The sequence below is a fragment of the Hemiscyllium ocellatum genome, chromosome 6 (genome assembly GCF_020745735.1).
Source record: "Hemiscyllium ocellatum isolate sHemOce1 chromosome 6, sHemOce1.pat.X.cur, whole genome shotgun sequence".
Lineage (NCBI taxonomy): Eukaryota > Metazoa > Chordata > Chondrichthyes > Orectolobiformes > Hemiscylliidae > Hemiscyllium > Hemiscyllium ocellatum.
The window spans coordinates 72,784,840-72,810,352 of record NC_083406.1 but is presented as its reverse complement, the minus strand read 5'-3'; the positions used below and the strand labels follow the sequence as shown (position 1 = coordinate 72,810,352).

The 25,513-nt window shown below is 37.9% G+C and overlaps 1 protein-coding gene across 4 annotated transcripts in view; it reads left to right on the top strand.

Moving 5' to 3' along the window:
* Positions 1-17,222, top strand: part of uxs1 (UDP-glucuronate decarboxylase 1) — a 72,241-nt gene extending 55,019 nt beyond the window's left edge. For 3 of the 4 annotated variants that reach the window (XM_060826660.1, XM_060826664.1, XM_060826663.1), the window contains exons 11-15: positions 2,971-3,014; positions 7,207-7,267; positions 8,905-8,962; positions 10,882-10,985; positions 16,374-17,220. In XM_060826660.1, coding sequence (XP_060682643.1) covers positions 2,971-3,014; positions 7,207-7,267; positions 8,905-8,962; positions 10,882-10,985; positions 16,374-16,505 — 399 coding nt within the window. In that variant the 3' untranslated portion in view covers positions 16,506-17,220. Of the gene's footprint in view, positions 1-2,970; positions 3,015-7,206; positions 7,268-8,904; positions 8,963-10,881; positions 10,986-16,373 lie in introns of all 4 variants that reach the window. The other variant, XM_060826661.1, reaches the window with a different exon arrangement.
* The last annotated feature ends 8,291 nt before the right edge of the window (positions 17,223-25,513 follow it).

Genomic DNA, 25,513 nt, shown 5'->3' with positions numbered 1-25,513 from the left:
TCACACTTTAAACCAGTAGAAAAACAATATTTTAAAAAACATTTTAAAAACCTCACATTTCCCTGATTTGTACTGTAGCAGCTACTTTTCTATCAACTCAATCGATTTGCTGATTCTCTACAATTAAAGTTGTGCGGTTTGGTAAATGTGTTATTCGGGCTAGAAATCTCGTTGTGTTGTAAGTATCATTATGATCCTGTTTACAATAGTACGTCACTGTATCTCATCCAATTGCCATCACCTTTCCCCTCTTGATGCCATTTCACTGCTGGAAATCTGCAGAAGGGACCCCTGTAGCTACCAGGCCAAAGACCATCTGCTAAAGCCATGACCCATGTGACAGTACTTACCCCCACTCCCCACAGAACCTACTTGGATCAGAGAGAACCAGACATGTCCGTGCACAAGACACAGCAACATTTTCCCCCTTGCCCTAGCTTGCAGGGTGGCAGCTACTCCCTCTTCAGGCCTGAAGAATGGTGTGCTGACCAAGCTCTGAAGCCTCTCTCATCCTGTAGGACACTGGCAGGACTGAATTTGGCATCCTCCGCAATCCCTGGATTCCGGACAGGACTGTGCTTAGCAATGCCCTCTGCCCCACAGCAGTGAGCAAAATGGAGAGATACCAACAAGTAGTTGCCCTAGCATACTCTACAGCAGCCAGCAAGGAAGAATGCTACAGACAACCAAAAAAGCTCCCCAAGGTAGCAGTCACAATACAGCCAAGAGCAAGTGAGGAACCCAGCAAGTGATCTGGTGCAAGGGGTCCTTGGCTCAGATCGCAGGTAGCAACTCCCCTAGTTCTGCAGCTTGTGTTGACAGGAAGTACTGTAAATAAAATAGTTTATTTTTATATAGGTATTTTTAAGATTTGTTTCAAGTTTTTTTTACCAATGTAGGAATGAAGTAATTTAAAATAGTGTATTTCAACTTGGGAGGTGCAGGTATAATTTTTTTTCTCTGTTAAGGAATGCCTTATGGAATGTAACTTCAGTTTTCACATTAACTCCTCTGGGATTTTATGCTTCACTTAAGGCCCTTTCACATAAAATTAGAACTTTTAGGACCTCTGCAAAGCTTGACCTTGCACTCTATATTTGCAATTCCTATCAGTGTAAACAGAGATTTTAAACAGGAAAACCTGAAAAAACAAGTGGCTGTATGGTGCTTACTGATTGGGTGGTATGGTGGATCAGTGGTTAACACTGTTGCCTCTCAGCATCAGGAACCTGGATTAGAGTCCAGCATCAGGCGAATGTCTGTGTAGAGTTTGCACATTCTGTCCATGCAAGTGTAGGTTTCCTCCAGGTGCTTCAATTTTCCCCTCAAAGTCCAAAGTTGTGCCGGTAAGGTGAATTGGTCATGCTAAATTGCTCCTAGTGACCAGGGATATTCAAGGTAGGTGGATTATCCATAGGAAATGCAGGGTTACAGGGGTAAAATAAGGGATGTCAGTCTGGGTGGGATACTCTTCAGAAGATCGATGTGGACTTGATGGGCCAAATAGCCTGCTTCCACACTGTAGGGATTCTGTGATTACTGAGGCAGATGAATGAAATGCTCATTTTTGTAGATACAGGGAAACAACATCAAATAGCTTAGCTTATTAACTTTCATTCCCAATGAAGGGCTTTTGCCAAAACGTTGACACTCCTACTCCTCGCTGCCTTCCCTACTGTGCTTTACCAGCACCACACTTTTTGGCACTTATCAACTTTTTGACCATCTATCTTCAGTGTTTATTTATTAACTTGCTTTAAAATTTAGTTGTTTATTGGTAATTGTTTCAAATCCTTTCTGTTCAAAAATGATGGTTAAGAAAGTGCCAAATGTTACTGGTTAGAATTGCTGGCCTGTTCACTTCACGTGGGCTCTGTGGGACTGGTGTGTTAAATCATCCTTTCGGGCAAAATAAATTAATTTAGAATTTAATGATATGCACAGTGAAATTCCATTGAAAGAGCTATGCCTTCTGGATGCTGCTCATGCATTTCATTAGGTCTCTGCTGTTCACATCTTGAAAATAATATAAGGCAAGTTGATAGCCATCATCAAATATGCTGACTGTGTCAAAATACATAATCTGGTGAGTACAAAAGGAAAGGACATTTTGATCCTTTTCAACGTTGAATGGTGCAAAAGAATGCTCCATGCAAATTAAGATACCTTGAGTTTGAGACATGTAAAATACTTTGGATGCTGGAAAGCTAAAATAAAAGCAGAAAGTACCAGAGAAACTCATCAGGTCTGGCAGTATCTGTGGAGAGAGGCAGTTTCTATTATGCGATTCATGCTAATCTAGTGCCATCTGCAAATGTTGGTAGACAATTTTCTGTTCCTTCATTAGACATATTAATAAGTGTGATAATTTAAGGTCTCAGTACAGGTACCTGAAGAGCTAAATTGTTAAATTCTGCAAATTTGAGCACATTGTCTTTTATCTGCACTATCACCAGCATCACCACCATTCTACCCTCCATCCCCACCAAACAATTTATAATTCATATCAGTGTACAATTCAGGCAGTCTCCTTTTTATATTCATCCCCTTTTTGGCATTCATTAAGATTAATCAGAAATGAGAGGCTATTGTTATGAAAGAATACAATTCCAACACCCCTTTTGTAAGAATTTGTTTAAATTTTCCACTTTCTTTTGACACAAGGTGCTTTCCCTAGTTCTCAACTCCTATACCAGGTGTATGGAGTCCTGGATCTAATCTGTGATCTTAAAGACCTCTTAATCAAGTACCTCTCATCCTCCTCCCTTCCAGAGAAGGAGGGATACATGTTTCCTGCGTCTCTAAGTTTTCATGTAAAGTACTTAGCTATTATTGTTCCAAGGTTATTTTTGTATAATAGTGTAGTAGCATAATTTCTAAAGTGTTATTAACTGGTAAAATACATTAAGGTCACAGTACTTCTCAACTTTTGGTTGCATTTTTAAATTTTCTTTTTTTCTGTCTTCTCAGGTTTATGGTTCAGGATCACAGACTAGGTCTTTCCAATATGTAAGGTGAGATGCTAGACAATTTCTATACATGCAATTATGTGTATGTTCTTTTGTCATGTTGAAATTTATTTTGTGAACTATTTGTGAGTATTTAAAACTCTAATGGAGATGTTGGCAAGGAATCCAGATCAATTGAGTTAAGAAGGCCTTGAGGAGCCAAGTAAATAGAACCAGGCAGTGGGAAGAGTGGGCGAATGTGCAAAGATTAAAATGATTAACTTGTAAGAATTTGGGAAGAGGAAATGTGTTATGATCCCAGTTGATTTTTTTGGTGGAAAAATCAGATCTCAGATTGCAATCTGACTTGATGACAATTTCTATGTTCTTGGTTTAAACTAGGTGTGTTTACTGAATCTCAAACACACAATGCAGTAACTTTGGTTCAGTAGTAAAGCAAGTTTATTATGCAAAAGAAATGAAGATAAATAAAACAAACTGTTTATATGTATATTGCAAATTTATTGATTTTGAAATGCAATGGTAAAATGCAATCTCATTAATCCCTTACAGTACTCCTACCTGAGAGAATTCCCTTCTCTATCATATCTTTATGGCCTAATTTAACTCATATATCAATTCCCTGGCTAAATTCTGCAAATTTGAGCACACAATCATTTATCTGCACTGCCACCAACACCACCTGTCTTCCACCTCCCATTCTGCCCCTGTCCCCACCAAACAATTTCCAACTCAAATCTATGTACAATTCATGTGAAACATTTCAATTTCATGACATTTTCCCCCCTCTACCCACTGCCTGGATCTAATTATTTACCCAGTTCTTCAAGGCTACCTTAACCCAATATCAGATTTGGTCTGGATTCCTGATCAGTTTCATATCTTTGAGCATTCATACAACTGAACATAGACTTTCTCAGCTTCAAATAACCTCTTCAGAATTTTAACCAAACATTTCTGGTCTGGAGATTTCAAACTAAGCTCCATTCACTGAGGTAACCGATTTGTTAACAGTTCTAAACTATCTTTTTTCTTCGGGAGTAACTGTTTTACATAGTTAGTCTCAACCAGGAATTCTGCAAAGCTCGAACCAAAAGGGGTTTTCAGCAATAAGTGTTTACCTAAGTCCTAAAACAACATTCCAATCCTTCTAACTGAAGGCTAATACGTTACACTGTTTACTTTGGGAGTTTTTCTTATGAAAACAATGTGAGCAAATTCCCATTAGCCTTCACAATCCTTACAAACCATGGCTTCACAAGGCCTCCCAAGTTAACCATCAAAGCCTTCCATAGACTGAAATCTGCACACCACTAATTCTCGTTCTAAAACAAAAGATATTAATATATATACAAATCCCACACATTGCATTGCAAAATATAAAAACTGGAAAAAAAGAGAAGGCAAGATAATTCCTCAATATTCTGTCAATCAAGTGGGATTTGGGAGTGGGTATGTACGGTTCATTAAGTGAAAACATTTATCTGCATTTCCATATTTTTGGCCATTCATTTATGCATGCTGAATATAAGGAATGTGAGAACAAATAGTTGTCCCTGAGCTTAGTTTTACTCTAGGAAGAGTTTCAGTCCTGATACTAATGCTAGCTCAACAACAGCCTACTGTTTTTCAGGAGCACTAGCAGCAGACAATTAATTCTCCTGCAATCACAGGTTCTCAGCTGAAGTTGAGGAACAAGTGATATTAACAATCTAGCACATTACCAGTTGTAATCTCTGGTGTCAACAGCATTAGGGACGAGGGTTTGCTGGTTTTATTTTATGCAGGGGGCGGTTTGAACTTAGCTACTTATCACTGTGGCTCTACTGTTTTAAAGACTGCTGATATTACTTGGGCTTCACGTGAGGCTAGTATTTAAAATTGGTGCTTCCATTTTCAACTCTAATGCAAAAGCAAAGTGCAAAAGATGTTGGAAATCTTAAACGAAAGTAGGAGATTCTGGTACTGTTCAGATCTGCATCTTTGAAAAGAGAAGTATCAATGTTTTGATGATTTTTCAATGAATTCTAATGAAAGTCAGAATTAATAGCATTATCCATCTGGATCACATATTGCTTATGTAATTTTCCAGGATGCATACATCTCACTTGAGCAACTGATGGAATTTATTCTTTAGCTGCTCATATCTTATGGATAATAGTTTTCCTTCGATTTAACTTAAAGAATAAATTTCAAGAACTTTTAAACAGTTAAAATAGTTATTCTGCAATTCAAAAAATATCTGATTTGGGGAGAAAACCAAGCATTTTCTAATTAGCAGGACATATACACTTAATGGTAAGGTCCTGGGGAGTGTTGCTGAACAAAGAGACCTTGAAGTGCAGGTTCATAGCTCCTTGAAAGTGGAGTCAGAGGTAGATAGGATAGTGAAGAAGGTGTTTGGTATGCTTTCTTTTATTGGTCAGTGTGGAGTATAGGAGTTGGGAGGTCATGTTGCGGCTGTACAGGACATCAGTTAGGCCACTGTTGGAATATTGTGTGCAGTTCTGGTCTCCTTCCTATCGGAAAGGTGTTGTGAAACTTGAAAGGGTTCAGGAAAGATTTACAAGGATGTTGCCAGGTTTGGAGGATTTGAGCTATAGAGAGAGGCTGAACAGTCTAGGGCTGTTTTCTCTGGAGGCTGAGGAGCAACCTTAAAGAGGTTTACAAAGTCATGAGGGGCATGGATAGGGTAAATAGGCAGTCTTTTTCCTGGGGTCGGGGAGTCCAGAACTAGAGAGCATAGGTTTAGGGTGAGAGGGGAAAGTTATAAAAGAGACCCAGGAGGCAACATTTTTACAGAGGATGGTACGGGTATGGAATGAGCTGTCAGAGGAAGTGGTGGAGGCTGGTACAATTGCAACAGGGGTGCTGGGTATCAAAGATGACTGTTTAAAAACATTCTCCTTATTGTTCTAGGGATTTATCTCTGTTATTATGGAAGAAGTAAGGCATTCTACCCCTACAGCCCCTCACACTCCATGCCCCTCAAGAAGCAAAGCCAAACTATGCCTATTCACCAATTATATACCACACAGGACCAATGAACCTATAGTGACAATAGGCTGTTTTTTAAAAAAAATTTGAAACATCCAATCATTCGTTATAAATTTACCACTTTTTTTTAGAAAAAATTCCTTTTGATATAGGCCAATAAAAGTGTCAATCAACCAGACCATAAAAGTATCAATAGAGAAACTGCAAGCACCAGTATTTATAGATTCTCCTATAAAAATACAACATGAAATATCATCACATCTATATTGTCAGACCAGCTCTTAATCTTCTAAACTCTGAATGGTACAAGCCTAACCTAGTCAACCTTTCTTAATAAGAAAACAATTCTTCGTTTCAGGTATTAATTTGGTTCTCTGAACTGCTTCAGTATATTTGTAATCATCTTTAAGTAAGTTAACAAATACTTGGCATAGGATTTCAAATGTGATCTCACCAGTGCCCTATAAAATTGAAACATAACTTCCCTTATTTTTGTGTTTAATTCACTTTGTAAATGATGACTTTTAGTGGATTTCATAATAACTTGTTGTACCTGCGCAATGCATTTTGAAATATAATGTCATCTTTCCACCCTGTTTAGTATATAACAGATGTATAATTTGCACATCCCCAAAGCATTGTTCATTGTGATCCCAAAGATTTGCTGTTTTCTAGATTTCTAAGTGTATTTTTGGCTGTGACTGGGAACTGTTGGAGAGCAATAGTGATGTTTTTTAAACAGTAAAGTGGTCTAGTCTGTTATAGACAATAAAAAGAGACTGAATATGGAAGTGCTTTCATAGTATTGAAAATTTTCACCTTAATTTTCATTTTTTTGAAATACTAAACTATGAAAGCAAAATTTGTTTTACTATGAAAATTATTTTTAATGTCTATGTTTTGAAGTACTTAACTACTTTGTTTACAAATGTTTACTGTGAAGAAGTTGTAAGTTGCTTACATAGAATTGAGAAATTGCAGAAAGTATTGAATTTCTTGGGTGACCTCTAGTTTAAAGTGATTGCTGCTTATATGGTTTGCATTGTTCCCTACATTATATAGCGACCACCTTTCTCGAGTGCTTCATTGATAAAATGCTGAGAGATGTCTGGTGTTTGTGACAAATGCTATATGAATGCACAATTCAAAAGAATGATGCTTTTGTATTAAATTCATTTAACATAGACCATATGCAACAATGCAGTGCATGTTCATTTTAATGTTTTCATTTTCCTTGCAGTGACCTTGTGAATGGATTAGTGGTTTTAATGAATAATAATGTCAGCAGTCCTGTGAATGTGGTATGTAACTTTGTGTCCTAGTAATTTTTATTCTGACTGTTCACTTAAAATGAAATGTTTGTTTGGCGTTATTTCCTAGATAGAACTGGGCAGTTGCTTAAGTAGGAGTTCTGGAATCTGTAATTTAAAAACAGTCTTCTAATAGTATTGCAGCTGTAGGTGGTGCTGTAAGGATAGCGTTGCATAATTCTTTGATTTGAGTGGGATATGACCTGCCATTACCTGTGTGTCCACTTGGTGGCTATCTCACTAAGTCAATTAGAGCAGAAAAAACTTTCTGGAGCGTGAGACAGGCAGAGACACCCAATGAATATTTGTCTTATTTTTCACAGAAGTATGCAGTAGTGCGAATGAAATGATGTTAAAGGGGCAAGTGGGAAGAACTTTAGTAAAGGGAAGTAAGTTGTAGATACCAAAGTGAAAAGACACTTTGCCCTACTGGCATGTATCTTAGAAACTTGAGGTATGTCAGGAACAAATAGTACAAGTATTGATCAGTCGTCCATAAATTCTTGAATATGCAGTAGGAATAAAATACTGGAGGATTGTCAGTGCGGCAGCATTTTGTTTTTTAAAAATGTAAAATATTTGAACATGGATCAGTTAATCCTACATTAAAGGTGGATAAGTTTCAGAAGGTCAAAATACAGGATGAAGTTAATCATTTCAGAACTAACTGTTGCTGGCAAAGTTGAATTATTTGAGCAATACAGGAGGACATGGGCTGATAGCAGTCAGGTGAAACTTAAAGCAGAGAAAATTAATGCTATATATTTTCGAAGGCACAATTGAACAAAATCTGCACTGATCAGTAAAACCTTCAAAGCAGTAAATGAGCAGAGAAACTAAGTAGTTGGATGCACAAATCTTTAAAGTGAGGGCAAATTATTTGATAAAAATCAGTCGATGCATTGTACAGTAATTTGTGAATGCATACAGGCTTAGTAAGTAAGAATATTAAATAGAAAACCCACATTTTTTTAAAAAAAATTGATTTGCAGTTAGTATAAAGTCACTTTTAAATGTACTACTTTTGGAAGGGTTTCCACACTGAGGTTATTGCCACATTTAAAAAACATTGAGAGAAGCTTGCGGTAGATATGAATAAATGTAATGCAAGTATTTATAATTATGAAGAATTTTGATACAGTCAACAGTAATGGATGGAATAAATGAGAAAACAATGGAAAGAAAGGTTGGAGGAATTTTCTTTAGCACATAGGTTAGTAATACTTCTAATGTCAAATCCATTTAATTGTAGAAGCAGAGTTCATAATAGTTTCTAAAAGGATAAGTTTGAAAAGAAGAGAACTCGAAAGGAAATAGACTTGGGACTAATTAGGTACTTTTTCGGAAAGGCAGTTTAGATTCAATTAACTGAATAGCTTTTGTCTGCTGTATATAAAAGTCTAAATGTTATCATTGCTTCATAATGCAGCATTCAAGATTAATTCACTTAGATTTTAAATATTTGTGTAATTAAACATTTTCAGGCATATACTGCAGTAATTAAAAATTAATTCAATTATATCAAATTTTAAAACTCTAACAAGTTAACAAACCAAAATTACTAGTTGTGTCTAAACTTTTTAAATGTATTCATTTTGTTTAATACCAACTGCATTTACTTTTCCCAGGGCAACCCAGAGGAGCACACTATTCTAGAATTTGCCAAATTGATTCGGGGCCTTGTTGGTAAGGTTTTGTTTTACTTTGGCAAACTGGAAAAGAAAGGGATCTCAGTCTTGGGATTCAAGTACTTTGATAAGATTAAGCCATTTACCCCATTAAACCTACTTCATCTTTTGAATCCTGAAAAGTCATTTCCTGCCTTCCAATTCTCTCATACTATAATTCAAATATAGTGAGCTTTTAAAGATCTTGATTTTGGAAATTTTCATAACTTTAATCTCATATATTTGTCATTGTAATCTCAATTGGTTTGCCATTTATTGAGATTATGCCCTTGGTTGGAGAGTTATCAGCTTAGGTGAAGGAATTTGAGATAGTTATTTTGAATGTGCTGAATGATGCAAGTAGTTGATGACAAACACTTGCCTTGAAAGAAAAGGAACGTTGCAGGTTTAGTAGAAAAAAAGTAGCTACCAAACCAAAGATTAATGTTTGGAAGTGAATCAAAAGTTTATTCACCAAGATCAGTTTAAAAATGTCTTAATATTTCCACACCTTCGTTTTGCATTTATTTTGAGAAAGAATTCCAGACCGTGAGGCCTAACAAGTAAAAGTAAGGATGGCTATGATGGAGTATAAGGCAAAAGCAATACCTGTACTCCAAAGTGACATGAAAGAAAACATCACCAGACCTTTTGCACAGACTGTGGATTTTTTAAGATTCCCTATAGTGTGGAAACAGGCCCTTTGGTCCAACAAGTCCACACGGAAACTCCAAAGAATACCCCCCTGACTAATACACTAACACTATGGGCAATTTAGAATGGACATCTAAATGCACATCTTTGACTGGGAGGAAACCAGAGCAGCCAGAGGAAACCCACACAGATACAGGGAGAATGTGTGGAATTTGCACAGTCGCCCAAGGCTGGAATCAAACCTGAGTCCCTGGCGTTGTGAAGCAGCAGTGCTAACCACAACCACCATGCCGCCCAATGTTGTCTTATTTAAAAAACAAAGCTTTACTATAATTTCCAAGCAAATATCAGAAGTAACTATGAACTTTGACTTGGCTGCTTAAGGGCACTTATAGTGACACTTTAGGCTGTGACATAACTGTTTGCTTTTTGTTTCAGAACATCAAACCAGTTGGTCATTTAAATAGACTTTGGATTCACAGACTTTGGACTATTGGTTCTGTTGGTTTTCTGTGAAAGCCTTTTTTTTTGTTTTGAAGCATTCACTCAGTCTTGTCATTCACTCAACCTATGAATTATAAAATAAAAACTTTAATAGTTTTGTCAGGGTCATTACATGGAGTATTTCAGGACTTGTCAAAGTGGAGAACAGGATCCCAAAGTCTTGAGCTGAAATTTTGGGATTACTAGCTTTGGGGGATCAACGGCTGCAGTGGTGCTCTGGCCATGTTATTCATTTCTTCTTCCTGTCTAGCAGGGTTCTGCTTTCACAGCTTTATTGACTGGTTATACCTTCCTTGGAAGCTTTTTGAAAAATCAACATATAAAATTATATTCTCGCCACCTCCTTTATATCGCAGGGCTTGAACGAACCCAGGTGTTTTCTATCTTTCTTTACCTTATTTTCAGTAATTTTTCCATCATGTGGATCTCCTTGTAATTTAAGTTGCAGATTGATGTTTTAGAATGAATGAACACAAGGACTCTTAGACTCTAGCCTATTGAAATTGGACAGTGTGCGTGATCTTTCAGCTTTTAATATCCTTTCCTTGCCTGCATTCTTCGTCTCTTGAGAGAACCTTTGTTTAGTCTTGCTGCCTTAACATAGCTCAGCAAGTTTAATTTGAAAGGTCAAGTATTTCTTCTTTGAGCTCAGCTTCCAACTTGTTGCAGGGCCAGAAGATCAGTGTGGTCAACTTAAATGTTGTCTATTTGCTGCTTTTTCTGAAACCTTTGTTGAAAACAAAAGTCAAATATCCAATGTTATTTTCTTCTATCCAAAAGGGAGCAAAAGTGACATCCTGTCTCTTCCAGAAGCACAAGATGATCCCCAGCGAAGAAATCCAGATATCAGAAAAGCCAAGATGATGTTGGGATGGGAGCCTGTGGTAAGGACACATTAAATTCTCAATCTCTAAAATGGGAAGGAATGGTAAATTGGATAATGTCCAGTTGCTATCAAAATAAATGTTATCCCTATCATATGTTTTGAATATGTTGGTTGAGGAAAGCATTACAAGTCATATTTCACTGAATTAGAATAGCTTTAAAACTGGATTGACCAAAGCGCTTCCAGCATTCTTCCAGTACAATGTTAGACAGAATATAAATCAGGAATTTAACCTTTCTTATATTAAAAGTATCACAGCATTCATCAGGGTCTTTAATTCTTTATTTTTGGGGATGTGGGGGTCATTGGCAAGGCCAGCATTTGTTGCCCATCACTAATTGCCTTTAACTGAGGGCCATCATTTGTGTGAATATGGAGCAAGAGCAGTTACCATTAATCTTAGTTCTCAGACCAGACATTTAGATTCTGATTATTCAGGGTAATACTATGAGAATGCAGCAAAGTTTGGTTGTGTCCATACTGCACCTTTTTTTTAAAAAGGTGCAATGTATATACAAATTCCTATTGCCCATGTAAAAGGGTCCTGAATACTTATTCTGTCATTTTTAGCATGCACACATGCATCAAACTGTGAGCATGGCTGATCTTAAACTGGCTTCCAGTGGAACTCTTAGCACAGTCTGGATTAGTTAACAAATTATTACCGATATTAAAAACATTTCTAATCGTTTTTATTTCTGAAGCTTACAAGCATGGGATGGTTGAGCAGTTAGTACAGTTGATAGCATGTCTGTCATGCTTAACTGTTTGTTTGTATTTGGATCAGTTTGATGTATTGAAGTGCAAAATAAAGTGCTTTAATTTGCTGATGAATTAAAGTTAAATTGCACCAGCTCTTGCAGTGCGATTTTAATCCATGTCACCAAAATATCAACTTGGGCCTCTGAAGTACCAACTGTGTTTCAGCATCACTCTGTGACCATCTCTATAAATATAGAATGAAAACTAAATTTGTACTAGCAGTATAGAGAAGTAGTCCATGGAATTTACAAATGTGAGTTTTCTATGTTAGTGTGTTTAGGAACCAACTGGGCTATTGTTGATTTAGTAAAAGGTAAAAATGTAAAGTCACCACAGTCCTACCAGGATTATATTGTAAGCCAGTCGTCCAGTCAACTGAGCTAACTAAACCCCAGGCTGTGTCTAGTATTGCTTAATGAGTAAAGGTTGATTAATAACCTTGTAAAATGGGACCTTTAGGGAAGGGTGAGCATGAAATGGAAGAAATTAATATTCATTTGAGAGTAATTTAGTTAAAACTGAAGCTAGGACCTTAAATCTAAATAAACAATGTGGGTACATAGATTTTGAAGAAGAGGCATATCAGACTTGAAACATTAACCCTCCACTCACTCAACAGATGTTGCCAGACTTCCTGAGTTTCTCCTGCATTTTCTGTGTTTATCTTAGATTTCCAGTGTCCGCAGTATTTTACTTTTATATAGATATGAGAGGTGCATTGACTGAAGTAGAATGAATAGCAAACTTGCTGCAAAACAGAAAATGAGAATTAGGAATTGTTACTGCTGATTAATCAGATAGTTTTGAATAAGGGTCACTGGACCCGAAAGGATAACTGATTTCTCTTCATGGATACTGTCAGATCTGCTGACCTCTTCCAGCAATGTGTTAATGGTTTTAATTTCCAGCTTCATAGTTCTTTTTGTTTTTATTCACATAAACAACTTTGACTCTAGAATCAGAAAGACACTTCCAAGATACGAACATGTAACAAAATTGGGGTTGAAGTTAAGAGACAGGCTTGCGGCATAGGCATGGAATAGACAATTTAGCTTTGATGGTAGGTCTGAACTAATATTTCAGGTGAGGTGAGGAGCATGACTGTGTGCTGTGTATAGCTCCTAAAGTTATTCCATTCAGTGTAGACTGCCAGGGGTACAAACTGAAGCCAAGAACTTTGACCTGTAGGTAAAATCAGAAGTTTAGAATGAACACTAAAATGACAAAAACAGTACTAGCGATGCACATCAGAAGAAGCTAGGGTGAAGATCGAAATGGATGCCATCACATTGAAGCAAGTGGATAGGCTATCTACTTAGGATAAGTAACAATGCAAGATGGCAGATGTGATGTGAAAGTTAGAAGAATGATAGAAGTAATTTTGAGAAGGTGAACGATATGTTAACCAGAAACCTTGAGCTTGTAACAAGGAAATAACTCATAAAATCATACGTTCTATCCTCCTTTCCATATGTTTCAGAAGCCTCAGCAATGAGTAAAGATCTAAGACAAAATAGGATCAACCAGTTTAGTTGGCTGGGTGCGCAATGCAAAATGACACCAAAAGCATGTTGGTGAGCTCACCATGAAGGTTCCGCTTTCTCAACCCTGTTGGAGGCATGAAGACTTTCAAGTAAAACTAACCACCAGGCTACTGTCTCTAAAACAGCAGCCTATGGTCCTCTGGAACTACAGCAACTTTTGCTTCACTTGAAGAAAAATTAAGAGACCTTTTAAAATGTTGCTGCAAAGATATGTGGTTGTAAAAGGAATTTTTGACAAAAGACCAGGTGAAGAGATGCTTGAAATTGGAAGAACAAAAAACTCTTGGAAGGAGACATCCAAGAAGGAAAATGTGACTGAATTAACCATTTGATCATATCTGAAATAAGAGACCTATTCTCAAAGGTAAAATGGAGGGCAGCAGAATAGCATCTTGACTTGGATTTAATTGGCGGATAGGTGTCAAGTGTGGTCTGAGTTGAGCTGCAGTAGATGTGTGATGATGAACAAGATAAATGTGTAACATATCATGACAGCGTTTGACAAGGGTCCTTATGGTAGATTTGGTTAGCAAGGTTAGATCTCATGGAATACCAGGAGAGCTAGCCATTTGGATATTGAACTGGCTTGAAGGTAGAAGACAGAGTGGTGGTGGAGCATTGCTATTCAGACTGGAGGCCTGTGATCAGTGGTGTGCCACAAGAATTAGTGCTGGGTCCACTACTTTTCATCATTTATATAAATGATTTGGATGTGCACATAGGAGTTAATTAGTAAGTTTGCAGATGACACCAAAATTGGAAGTGTAGTGGACAGCAATGAAGTACAATGGGATCTTGCTCAAATGGACCAATGGGCTGAGAAGTGACAGGTGGAGTTTAATTTAGATAAACATAAGGTGCTGCATTTTGGGAAAGCAAATCAGAGCAGGACTTACACACTTAATGGTAAGATCCTCGGGAGTATTGCAGAATATAGCGATCTTGGAGTGCAGGTTGGTAGTTCCTTGAAAATGGAGTTACAGGTAGATAGGATAACGAAAAAGGCATTTAGTATGTTTTCCTTTATTGGCCAGAGTATTGAGTATAGGAGTTGGGAGGTCATGTTGCGGCTGTACAGGACATTGGTTAGGACACTTTTGGAATATTGCATGCAGTTCTGGTCTCCCTCCTATCAAAAGGATGTTGTGAAATGTGAAAGGGTTCAGAAAGGAGGGAGGGGCTAAATAGACTCTGGCTGTTTCCCCTGGAGAATCGGAGGCTGAGGGGTGACCTTATTGCGGTTTATAAAATCATGAGGAGCATAGATAGGATAAATAGATAACATCTTTTCCCCGGGGTGGGTGAGTCCAGAACTAGAGGGCATAGGTTTAGGGTGAGAGGGGAAAAATTTAAGGGACCTCAGGAGCAACTTTTTCAACAGAGGGTGGTACCTGTATGGAATGAGTTGCCAGAGAAATTGGGGGAGGCTGGTACAATTACAACATTTAAAACGCATCTGGATGGGTATATGAATAGGAAGGGTTTGGAAGAATATGGGCCAAGTGCTGAGAATGGGACCATATTAGGGTAGGATATCTGGTCAGCACGGACGAGTTGGACCGAAGGGTCTGTTTCTGTGCTGTCCATCTCTATGCCTCTATGACAGCAGACTGCGTGGGAGCAGCAGCTATAATGTAGTGTATTCAGTAAGAAGAATAAGACCACATGCTCCTTAGAAAATTAGTGTCTAAAATAGTTAGCAAAACAGAGGAATTGGGGTGTAGATGCAGTCATCTATGAAAAAGATTGAAAAGGCCATAACAAAGAAAACAAGGCATTCAAAATTATTTCGAGAGGAATAGAATTGAAAGGCATAAGGACACTGGGAAAGATTGGGGTGGAAAGAAGACTGCTGGCATGATAGCATACTGAGAGATTATGTTAAATGAAGATTGAACAGGCTTAGATTCTTGGGAGAAAGTCAGGACTGCAGATGCTGGAGATCAGAGTTGTATGTAAAGCAACAACCGAGGAGCAGGAGAATTAACGTTTCGAGCATTAGCTCTTCATCAGGAATAAGGGTTCTTGCATTCTTGCTTACGTAAAAGGCATGGACTGAGGGGCCTGATAAAGGCCCTGAACATAATGAAATGCTTCGATGAGGTAGATCTGAAGGTGTTTCTACGTCTGGGGGAAACTGGAACTGGAGGCCACAAATGTGAGGCAATGACTAAGAAATCTAACAGGAAATACCATGTCCCTACTATGTGGCTTGGGTGGAACTCACTATCATAAGCGGCAGAAAAGCTGCATAACATACATATATTTAGGGTGAGGCTAGATAAATTTGAGGACAAATTCAGAAAGAAGGGTGGGAGGGTATTTGTGTAGAATTAAATACAGCATGAGCTTTCTGGTCTGTTTCTGTGCTGCCAGTTGATGTAACAGTCTTGGCATTGAAACTGCTGCCCCAGGTGTAATTCATTTACAGACACTGTAACAGGTTTACAAATAATTTATATGGGGCTGGAGAATTATCATTGAAATAAGTAGGTGTTATGTAGTCACTTATTAGAAAACTGATATTAAATGAACATAAAATCATTAATCGGTTCTAGCTTTAGAAGGTTAGGTTATCTATAGCTAGATAATTAACCTGGTACTACTGGGGCTTTAAACCTGTGTAAAAGTACTGTCATTAAATAAATAGATTAAGGCAAGAAATGAACTCCCCACATACCTAACCACACTGAATGCCTCTATAGCCTGCATTTGTTGAGATGCAAAATTTATTTTTACAGCTGACGCTTGAGAAAAATGTGGGATGTTGAATAGAAGTATTCTGGGTTAGTTTCTGACACCTAGACAGGAATAAGGAGAATGTACTTCAAGTATTAACAGCAAAACTCTATTATGCCAACAGTGAACCTTTAGAAAATCTGCCCCCAAAAAACATTGTGCTTGCATCCTTTAATTTCAATAAAGGAACTGTAATTCTGATTTCTCCTCATTGACGAAACATGCTGCAAGTATATGGTTTTGATGACGTATGCTTAAAACATGCTCATGGGCTTCATAATCAAGCATAAACATGGAATCACATTTTCACTGTTTTACATTTATCTCTTATTTTTAAATAGGTTCCTCTGGAAGAAGGCCTAAACAAGACAATTGACTACTTCCGTAAAGAGCTAGAATATCAGGCAAATAATCAATACATCCCCAAACCGAAACCTGCAAAAACAAAGAAAAGCAGACTCAGACACGCGTAATGGCTTCAACCAAGAACAGTTTTCCAACCACAGGGAACTGAATGAAAACTTGGTTTTTGAAGAAACTCCGAAGAAATTATATTAAAATTGAACTGGAATTTGATCTTTGAGCTTGCTTATACAGATGGATGTGCCTAAACAAAAATCAGATTTTTCTTGCACTTTTTAATCTGTTTTATTTAAAGTAGTATAACAATATTGAGTTTTGTTGGCTGTTTTGTATTTTTGCTTTGATTTATTGTATTTGTCATGAGACTGTTACTCTTTGCTGTGAAGGATTTCTTCAAACCATTTTACATAAACAAGTGTTGAAAATGGGATTATTTATAACAAATGGTACTACTTCAATTTTGTTATTACGGTGTACAATACACTTCAACCAGGCTATCAGTGTTGTCAGGTGAGTAACAGTAACTAGAAACCTAGTTATTGCCATGTCAATTGTTCTTCAGCTATAGAGTTTTGCTCATTTGTTCTGAAGAGTGTTGTAAAATTGCTGTTTTGAAATTAGGGAGTATATTTCTTTTTCTAAGAATCTATTTGTTATATAAGAGGTTTTTTTAAAAGAGAAGGGTAATCATTGCTTGAATCACTGCTACATTATGTATGTACTTGGAAGCGGGGGGATGTGTGTAACTAGGTATGTGTTTTAATTGTGCTGACTTTAATAAAATATTGGTGGGGATATCATAGACTATTTTTATATCATTGAAAATTACAGAAAGAGTTTATCTTTAAGATACTTCATAATGCGTGTCTTGTACAGTTACATGTATATAGCTACATAAAATAGTTATAAAAATCAGACATTCTTTACTCTGTTAACTAATTTCCAATTTTTAAATGAAAACTAAAAACCAAGTGATTGGTGCTATTCAGCTCGTTGCTTCAACTAGTAAGTAGAGAGTAGTTACCCCAGGGTAAAAAAAGTGTTCACTATGTTAAGAAATTTAGAGCCACTGCATGTTACCCTCAGAACATAATTAATATATTGTGATGTACTGCTATGGTGCACGGACCAGAGATGTTTCAATTTAATTATTTTGTCTGTGCTGAGTTAGTTCATCTCTTTTTACTGGGTAGGGGGCAATGATGAAGCTGGGGAAGAACATTAATTAGCCAGGCTGCCCACTCCTGATCATTTGAGCGGCATCCCCAGTAGAAGTGCAGCTGTATGAATGTCTGATGGGAACAATATCTACCTCTGCTGTTCAGTCCTCCAAAGGTCAAATCGCCTGCTGGCATTCACTTTTCATGCTTAAAAAAGCAGGTTACACTTAGACTTGGAAAAAGTATCAAATAAACACAGATGTTACTCAAGTATGAGTCACTGATTTCCAGGACATATGTAAGGATTTATGTTGTGCTATATGCTTGAGACATTTGTCTAGTTTCTAAATTGACCTGGTGTTCATATGCTCCAGCCTGCAGCAACTTTTCTTAAAGTGATTAAGAGAATGTTTGAATTTGTTGCTCTTACTTCATTACCACTAATCTTTTTCTCAGCTCGTTCTTCATTGTCTCTGTATCTCCTTGTTTGGCCTCTTCTACACACTTTTACTTCTCAGCTGTCTCTGGTTAGTGTTATTTTGCAGTTTTAACATTTTATTAAATACATTATCATTTTTGTTGATATTAATAAATATTGGTGCCAGCCTTTAGCACAAGCTACACAGGCTATGTGACCCATTCCTGTCCCTGATTCTTAAGTTCTCATGTTAACTTACAAAATTGTTTCTACTATGCAACATTAGACTATTTTGGTGAATTCCTAACAGATGTTACTTCTGCCTGGAAGAATATTTGTCAGATCATTTTGTGAATTGTCTTAAAGAGAGAACTTCCAGGATTGTTCCAGAAAATATATGCTGAGAAAAGTGTATTTAATATTACTTAAAGTCCTCCTTACCAAACATCCATATCGTCATTTGTGCTGTCAAATGCAGCTAAGTGCCTTAAATGTGCATAATTCGTTGGACATGAGTGCATTTGATCCAAGCTGCTAACCTTTATTGACTATTTTCTTGCAAAAACAGTGGTTTCTGTGGCACAGCTCAGTGTAGCATTGTTGGGACAGAATGATTTGATTGAATGAATCACTCAACAGTCAAGTCCACTTTGTTCTCAAAGCACTTTATTATTTTACACCAGTGGAAAGAAAACCTTTGGCAGTCCAGAAACCCCTCAACTGAACAAAGGAAAGCCTGCATTTTTAATATATTTGCTTTTAGCTCGCCTTTGGTTTGTAATAGTCAATCTATTCTGTCTTAGACTGAATATTGACTGGATTGTGATTAAATCCCTTAATGCATTCATACTTAACTCCATTTTTAATATATGTAATCCTGTGCGTATGATTACCTGAGGGTCTTAACTAAGGTGGGTCAGACTTTTCCCTTCTATCTTCCTTTCAAGTTCAATACCAGGTTTTGGTCCATCCTAAAATGGAGGCTTCTATCAGTATTTTTAAAGAATGTTCCTTACCAAATTGTCTATACAAGCAGCAGCTCAATTTTTGCTTCTATTCAGCAGAACCCTTCGTATGGTCTTTGTAAGACCATTTTGTGTGTTATCATCAGTTTAGTTTAACTTCAAATATCAGATTATGGAAGCTGTAGTTTTAGCGAAAAATCTTCCTCAGCTATTTAATGTCAACTGAGAACCATTTTTTACCGCTTCAGCCATGAGCAGACCCATCGGTAGGGTTAATAATCTATCAAGATTGGCTGGCAAGCGGTAAGCGAATGCACATATGGCTGTCTTTTGATCCCTTGGATCCTGCAGGAATCTGTGAGTCCTTGAATAATGTATATACAGGACTTCAATGAGGGCATAGCATGGTGGTAAAACTTGCCAATGACATTGATAGGGAACTATGTTGTGAATGTGACATAAGGGTATAGATCAGTTAAGTGCAAGGACAAAAATCTGGCAGATGTCGTGTAATTTAGGAAAATGTGGTCTTAGACTCTTGCCAAAAGAATAAAAACAAGAGCAGGGTATTATTAAACTGAATGTGGTATTCCAAAGAGTAGAGCAACTTTCCCTCTTGATTAACGTACATGGAGCTTAGCTGCCATCCAACTTAGAGGCAATGGTGGTGCAGGGAGGTCTAGGTATTCTACACAAAAGTGTAGTTTGCAAGTAAAGCAAATGATTAACAACATTAATGGAATGCTGCTCTTTATTACGAGTGGCATTCAACATAAAATTAAGGATGTCGTACTTCAGTTATGCACGGCATTGGTGAGACCACATTTCACTTTGTGCAGTTTTGGCTTTATTTAAGAAACAATGTCATTGTGTTGAAGTGGTTCAGAGGAGGTTTAATACATTGATGCCTAGAATACATGGGTTTGCTTATGAGGAAACTATAAAATATAAACTAGATGTATTTCACTGGTGTATAGAAGAGTGAGGAATGATTTGATTGAGGTTTGTAAGATCCAGAATGCTCTTAACAAAGTGGATGTGAAAATGTTTTCTCTTGTATGCAAGGCCAGAACTAAGGGCTGCTGTTTTAAAATGAGTGCTCACCCTGTTAGAACAGAGAGGAGTGGGTTTTATTTTTGAGGGCTGTGTAACTCTGCCATGGACAATGGGATTATTGAATATTTTTAATATAGAGGTTGATTCTTGTTAGACAAAGGCATTGAAGATTATGGGGTAGGGGGTGGGTAGAAGGAAATAGTTTAGAACACGAGCAGATCAGCCATAATCTTGAAAGGTTGAATGGTCTATTTCTGTACCTGGTTCTTACGTTTGTATGTAACTTGTTCTGTGGGTTCCACCCAATTCTATTCACTTATTCATCAATACTGAGGCAGAATTTCCTCCAAGCAGCATTAGGGATCCCTGTTTACATTGATGCCACCTTTTTTTTAAATTAACAAAACTAGAAAGGGAATGATGGATGACAAGAGATATTTAGGGTTTGGTTAAGAAAAAGAAGGAAGCATATGTCAGGTATAGACAGAGTGAATCCTTAAGAGTATAAAGGCAGTAGGAGTATACTTAGAGGAAATAGGGAGGGCAAAAAGTGAACTTGAGTTAACTTTGGCAAAGAGGGTTAAGAAGAATCCAAAGGACTTATACAAATACATTAAAGACAAAATGGTAACTAGGGAGAGAATAGGGCTCCTCAAAGATCAGCAAGGCAGCCTTTGTGTGGAGCCGCAGGACATGGGGAAGATACAAAATAAGTATTTTGCATGTGTTAACTGTGGAAAAGGACATGGAAGATCAAGAATGTAGGAAAATAGATGATGACATCTTTAAACATGTCCATGTTATAGAGCAGGAAGTGTTGGATGTCTTGAAACACAGTGGATAAATCCCCAGGACCTGAGTAGGTGTACCTCAGCACTCTGTGGGAAGCTAGGGAAGCGTTGCTGGGCCCCTTGCTGAGCTATTCGTATCATCGATAGTCACAGGTGAGGTGTCAGAAGACTGGAGGTTGGCTAATGTGGTGCCACTGTTTAAAGATTGGTTAGCATTGCTGCCTCACAGCATCAGGGTACTGTGTTCAATTCCTGTCTCAGGCAACTGTCTGTGTGGAGTTTACCCAATGTCTACATGGGTTTCTTCTGGGTGCTCCGGTTTCCTTCCACAGACCAAAGATGTGAAGGTTAGGTGAATCGGCCATGCTAAATTGCCTGTAACGTTGGGTGTAACGGAATAAGTTTGGATGGGTTGCTTTTCGGAGGGTCGGTGTGGACTTGTTGGGCCGAAGAGCCTGTTTCCACACTGTAAGGAATCTAATCTAATAGTAAGGACAAGCTAGGGAACTATAGACCGGTGAGCCTGGCATAAGTGGTGGGCACATTATTGGAAGGAATCCTGAGGGAAAGGATGTACATGCATTTGGAAAGGAAAGGGCTGATTAGGGATAGTCAACATGGCTTTTTGTGTGGGGAGCTGAAAATGCTTTACTGGAAAAGCACAGCAGGTCAGGCAGCATCCAAGGAACAGGAGTTTCGACATTTCGGGCATAAGCCTGACCTGCTGTGCTTTTCCAGCAACACATTTTCAGCTCTGATCTCCAGCATCTGCAGACCTCACTTTCTCCGTTTTGTGTGGGGAATCATATCTCTCAAACCTGAATGAGTTTTTTTTTGAAGAAGTAACAAAGAGGATTAATGAAAGCAGAGCAATAGGCGCGATTTGTATGGATTTTAGTAAGGTGTTCAACATGGTTCCCCATAGGAGACTGGTTAGCAAGGTTAGATCTCATGGACTACAGGGAGAACTAGCCATTTCAATACAGAACTGGCTGAAAGGTAGAAGACAGAACGCGGTGGAGGAGGGTTTTTTTTTCAGACTGGAGGCCTGTGATTAGTGGAGTTCCACAAGGATCAGTGCTGGGTCCACTACTTTTTGTCATTTTTATGTAAATGATTTCAATGTGAATATAAGAGGTATAGTTAGCATGTTTTCAGATGACACCAAAATTAGAGGTGTAGTGGACAGCGAAGGTTACCTCAGAGTTTGCAATGGGATTTTGATCAGATGGGCCAATGGGCTGAAGAGTGGCAGATGGAGTTTAATTTAGATAAATGTAAGGTACTGCATTTTTTTGGGAAAACAAATCTTAGCAGGACTTATAAACTTAATGGTAAGGTCCTTGGGATGTTGCTGAACAAAGACCTTGGAGTTCAGGTTCGTAGCTCCTTGAAAGTAGAGTCTCAGGTAGATTGGGTAGTGAAGAAAGCATTTGGTATGCTTTCCTTTATTGGTCAGAGTATGGAGTAGAGGAGTTCGGAGGTCATATTGCAGCTTTACAGGACATTGGTTAGCACACTTTTGGAATATTGCATGCAATTCTGGTCTCCTTCCTATTGGATTTGAGATATGGGGAAAGGTTGAATAGGCTAGGGCTGTTTTCCCTGAAGCATCGGCGGCTGAGGGGTGACCTTTTTATAGAGGTTAATAAAATCATGAGGAGCATGGATAGGATAAATAGACAAAGTCTCTGGGGTGATGGAGTCCAGAACTAGAGGGCATAGGTTTAGGGTGAGAGAGGTAAGATATAAGAGAGACCTAAGGGGCAACTTTTTTACGCAGAGGGTGGTATGTGTATGGAATGAGCTGCCAGAGGAAGTGGTGGAGGCTGGTACAACTGCAACACTTAAAAGGCATCTGGATACAAATAGAATGGGTTTGGAGGAATACGGGCCGGGTGCTGGCAGGTGAGACTAGATTGGGCTGGGATATCTGGTCGGCATGGAATTGGAGTTGGACCGAAGGGTTTGTTTCCATGCTGTATATCTCTATAACTAGAAATGTACACCGGTAGTGTCTCCTCATCTCACAGCATTTGAGTTTAGCCTTTGCTGGCACTGATGTAAGCCAAAGAGCAAGTTTTGATGTGTTTGTGTCAGCAATCGTAAATAATCTGAGTGAAGCCAGTACAATGAAGGATACAATGTCCTTTTTGTTATGAACTGGAGGAGGGGAATATATATGCCCTCCCAGAGCTTAGGCGATACAGGAATTAAGTCCTGCAGTGATGTTTTTCCTCTCCAAAATCCTTGTTTAATGGTTGCAAATGCAGCAGTATTTTATCAAAGACTTTGTGTTTTATGGTGGAAAGCAGGCAGACTGCATAACCATGGAGAGCATCACTGCTGCGCCTGATCTTTTCATCAATTAACTGAATAATTTCATCAATGAGACAAATGCTCTCCTTCTGTAGTGTAATGATTCTTGATTCAGTCGCAGCACCAAAAATGAAGTTAAAAACAGTTAGGAGAAAGAACTGTGAATTCATCGCCAAGTCCCTTTTGAAATTGAAACTTTAATTGGCAGAAGCAGCATCCTTGTTGAACATCACTACCTTGCCACAGACTAAGATTTCAAATGGGGATTCCTTGCTTTTTCTTGCTTAGAATTGATGTTTTCATCTCAAGCCATTGCTGAAGGAGTTTCCCTACATCTAAATTTACACTCTTGATTAACCTAATGCCATCCATGCTTTTTTGCTTGCACTCCAGGTTCCAGACCATGCTGTTTATAAGGTTGAAGTTCGAGATTTTCTATTTCCATTGATGTAATGGCTATTCTTGGGTTTTAGTGCACCCTTCGGAGGTGTTTGAAAACAGTGTTCTCCAGTCCCAAATGCAAAACTAAAACTGAAAAAAAAAATTCTCCTTCATAAACTGTATATGTTCAATTTGTAAAATCCACTGGTGGTAAGCAAATATTGGAAAACATTTTTAAAATGAAAATTTGCATTCCATTTTAAAAAAAAATAGTAACAACACCCATCCACGGAAGCTGAGGAGGATATTAAACTAAAAAAAATGCTTATGATATTGCAAAAACTAGTAACAAGCCTGAGGTTCACCAAAAAATTGCCAAAAAGAGGAAAGGAAAAATATGAAAAGAAGCTAGCAATTAATGCAAAAATAAAATACCAGACATTTTAAGTATATAAAAAATTAAAACTGGCTCAAGTAAGTGGTCCCTTCAGTGATGTGGGAAAATAATTATAATTGGGAATGAGCAAATGGCCTGTTGAACCAATGTTTTGTATCAATTCATAGGAGAAGATACACATGTTTCAGAGTCGGAGGGTCATCAAATACCTAATAAACTTTAAGGTTATTAATTCCAGTGGGACACCAAAACCTGCCAGTGCCCCAAAATATGATTACTGACACCATCAGGTTCCAAAAAGGTGGCTGGATGGACTGGGGGTTATGATTTTCCAGAACACACAAAACTTCATGATGATTCCAGCAGACTGAGCTTTAACAAATTAACACCACTATTCAAATAAGGCATGTGAAAATGACGAACTGTGGGCCAGTTAACCTCCCATCAGATATTGAGGAAAATGCTGAAACCTGATTGATCAGTCACCAGATTTTACAAAATGGGGACTTCTATTGTAAATATTTCTTGAGTTGGAAAATGGTATGAGTATGATACCCAAAGGGGAAATAAATGTCTGAAGTGGGATGTAAGTTCAAAAGGGTATCACACAATAGGTTAATAGGTAGGATAGGGGTTCATGAAGGTGGAGATAATTTATTGGAATGGCAAGAGGCTTGGTTCATGAACAAGAAACAGAGATCATGGAAAAGAGGAGATAGTAGTGAGTGCCATAGAAATCAGTGTTGGAACCTCAGCTATACCTGACAACTGACTTCAAGCTAACTGGTCTTTGGTTCCTGTTTTCCGACCGACTTCCCTTCTTGAATAGTTATATTTGCCACTTTCCGTTACGATGAAACCTTTTTAGAATCTAAGAAATTTTAGAAAATTATTAGTGTCTCCACAACCTCATTAGCAACCACTTTTAAGAGATCTTCATTCGTAGGATGAAGTCCATTTGGACCTGGAGGCTTGTCAGCCCTCACTTCCATCTGTTTGCTTAATATTGAAGACTTTTGAATTGTATATCCAAGTTCAGGTCATTGAGGGATATCAAAACCAGCAATGTCCCAAAATGATCCTGGAAAAGCAGCACTGAATATTTCCGGTCTGAAAAATAATTCTCACTTTCTGCCCCTTACCCCATGCTGAGTGCATGCAGATACAAGTTCTGTAATCCCATGATTTAGATTTTAATAATAAGTCTATGGTTTGCTGTTTTATCATACACTTTTTAAAACTCCATGCAACTCACTAAAATGTAAAATGGATAGCAAAAGCTTCTACATGAACATTAAAGGGAACAGAATAGCTGAAGTGAATGTTGTTCCCTTGGAGGATGAGACTGAGAGTAAATAGTGGGAAGCACCAAAATGGTAGAATCCATATATTTTGCTTCAGTTTTCATGGTGGAAGGCACCAGTAATCCCAATAGTAACATGTGATGCAGAGGTCTTAGAAGGCAGAAACTAAGAGCAATCATCATCACTATGGAGGAAACTATTTGGATTGAAAGCAAAGAGATCCCCAGGGCCTGATGGCTTATGTCCAAGAGTCTTAAAGGCACTGCCAGAAGAAGTAGTGGATCCATTGGTTATAATATGTTTTAAGGGTATAGTCATAGGTAGTAT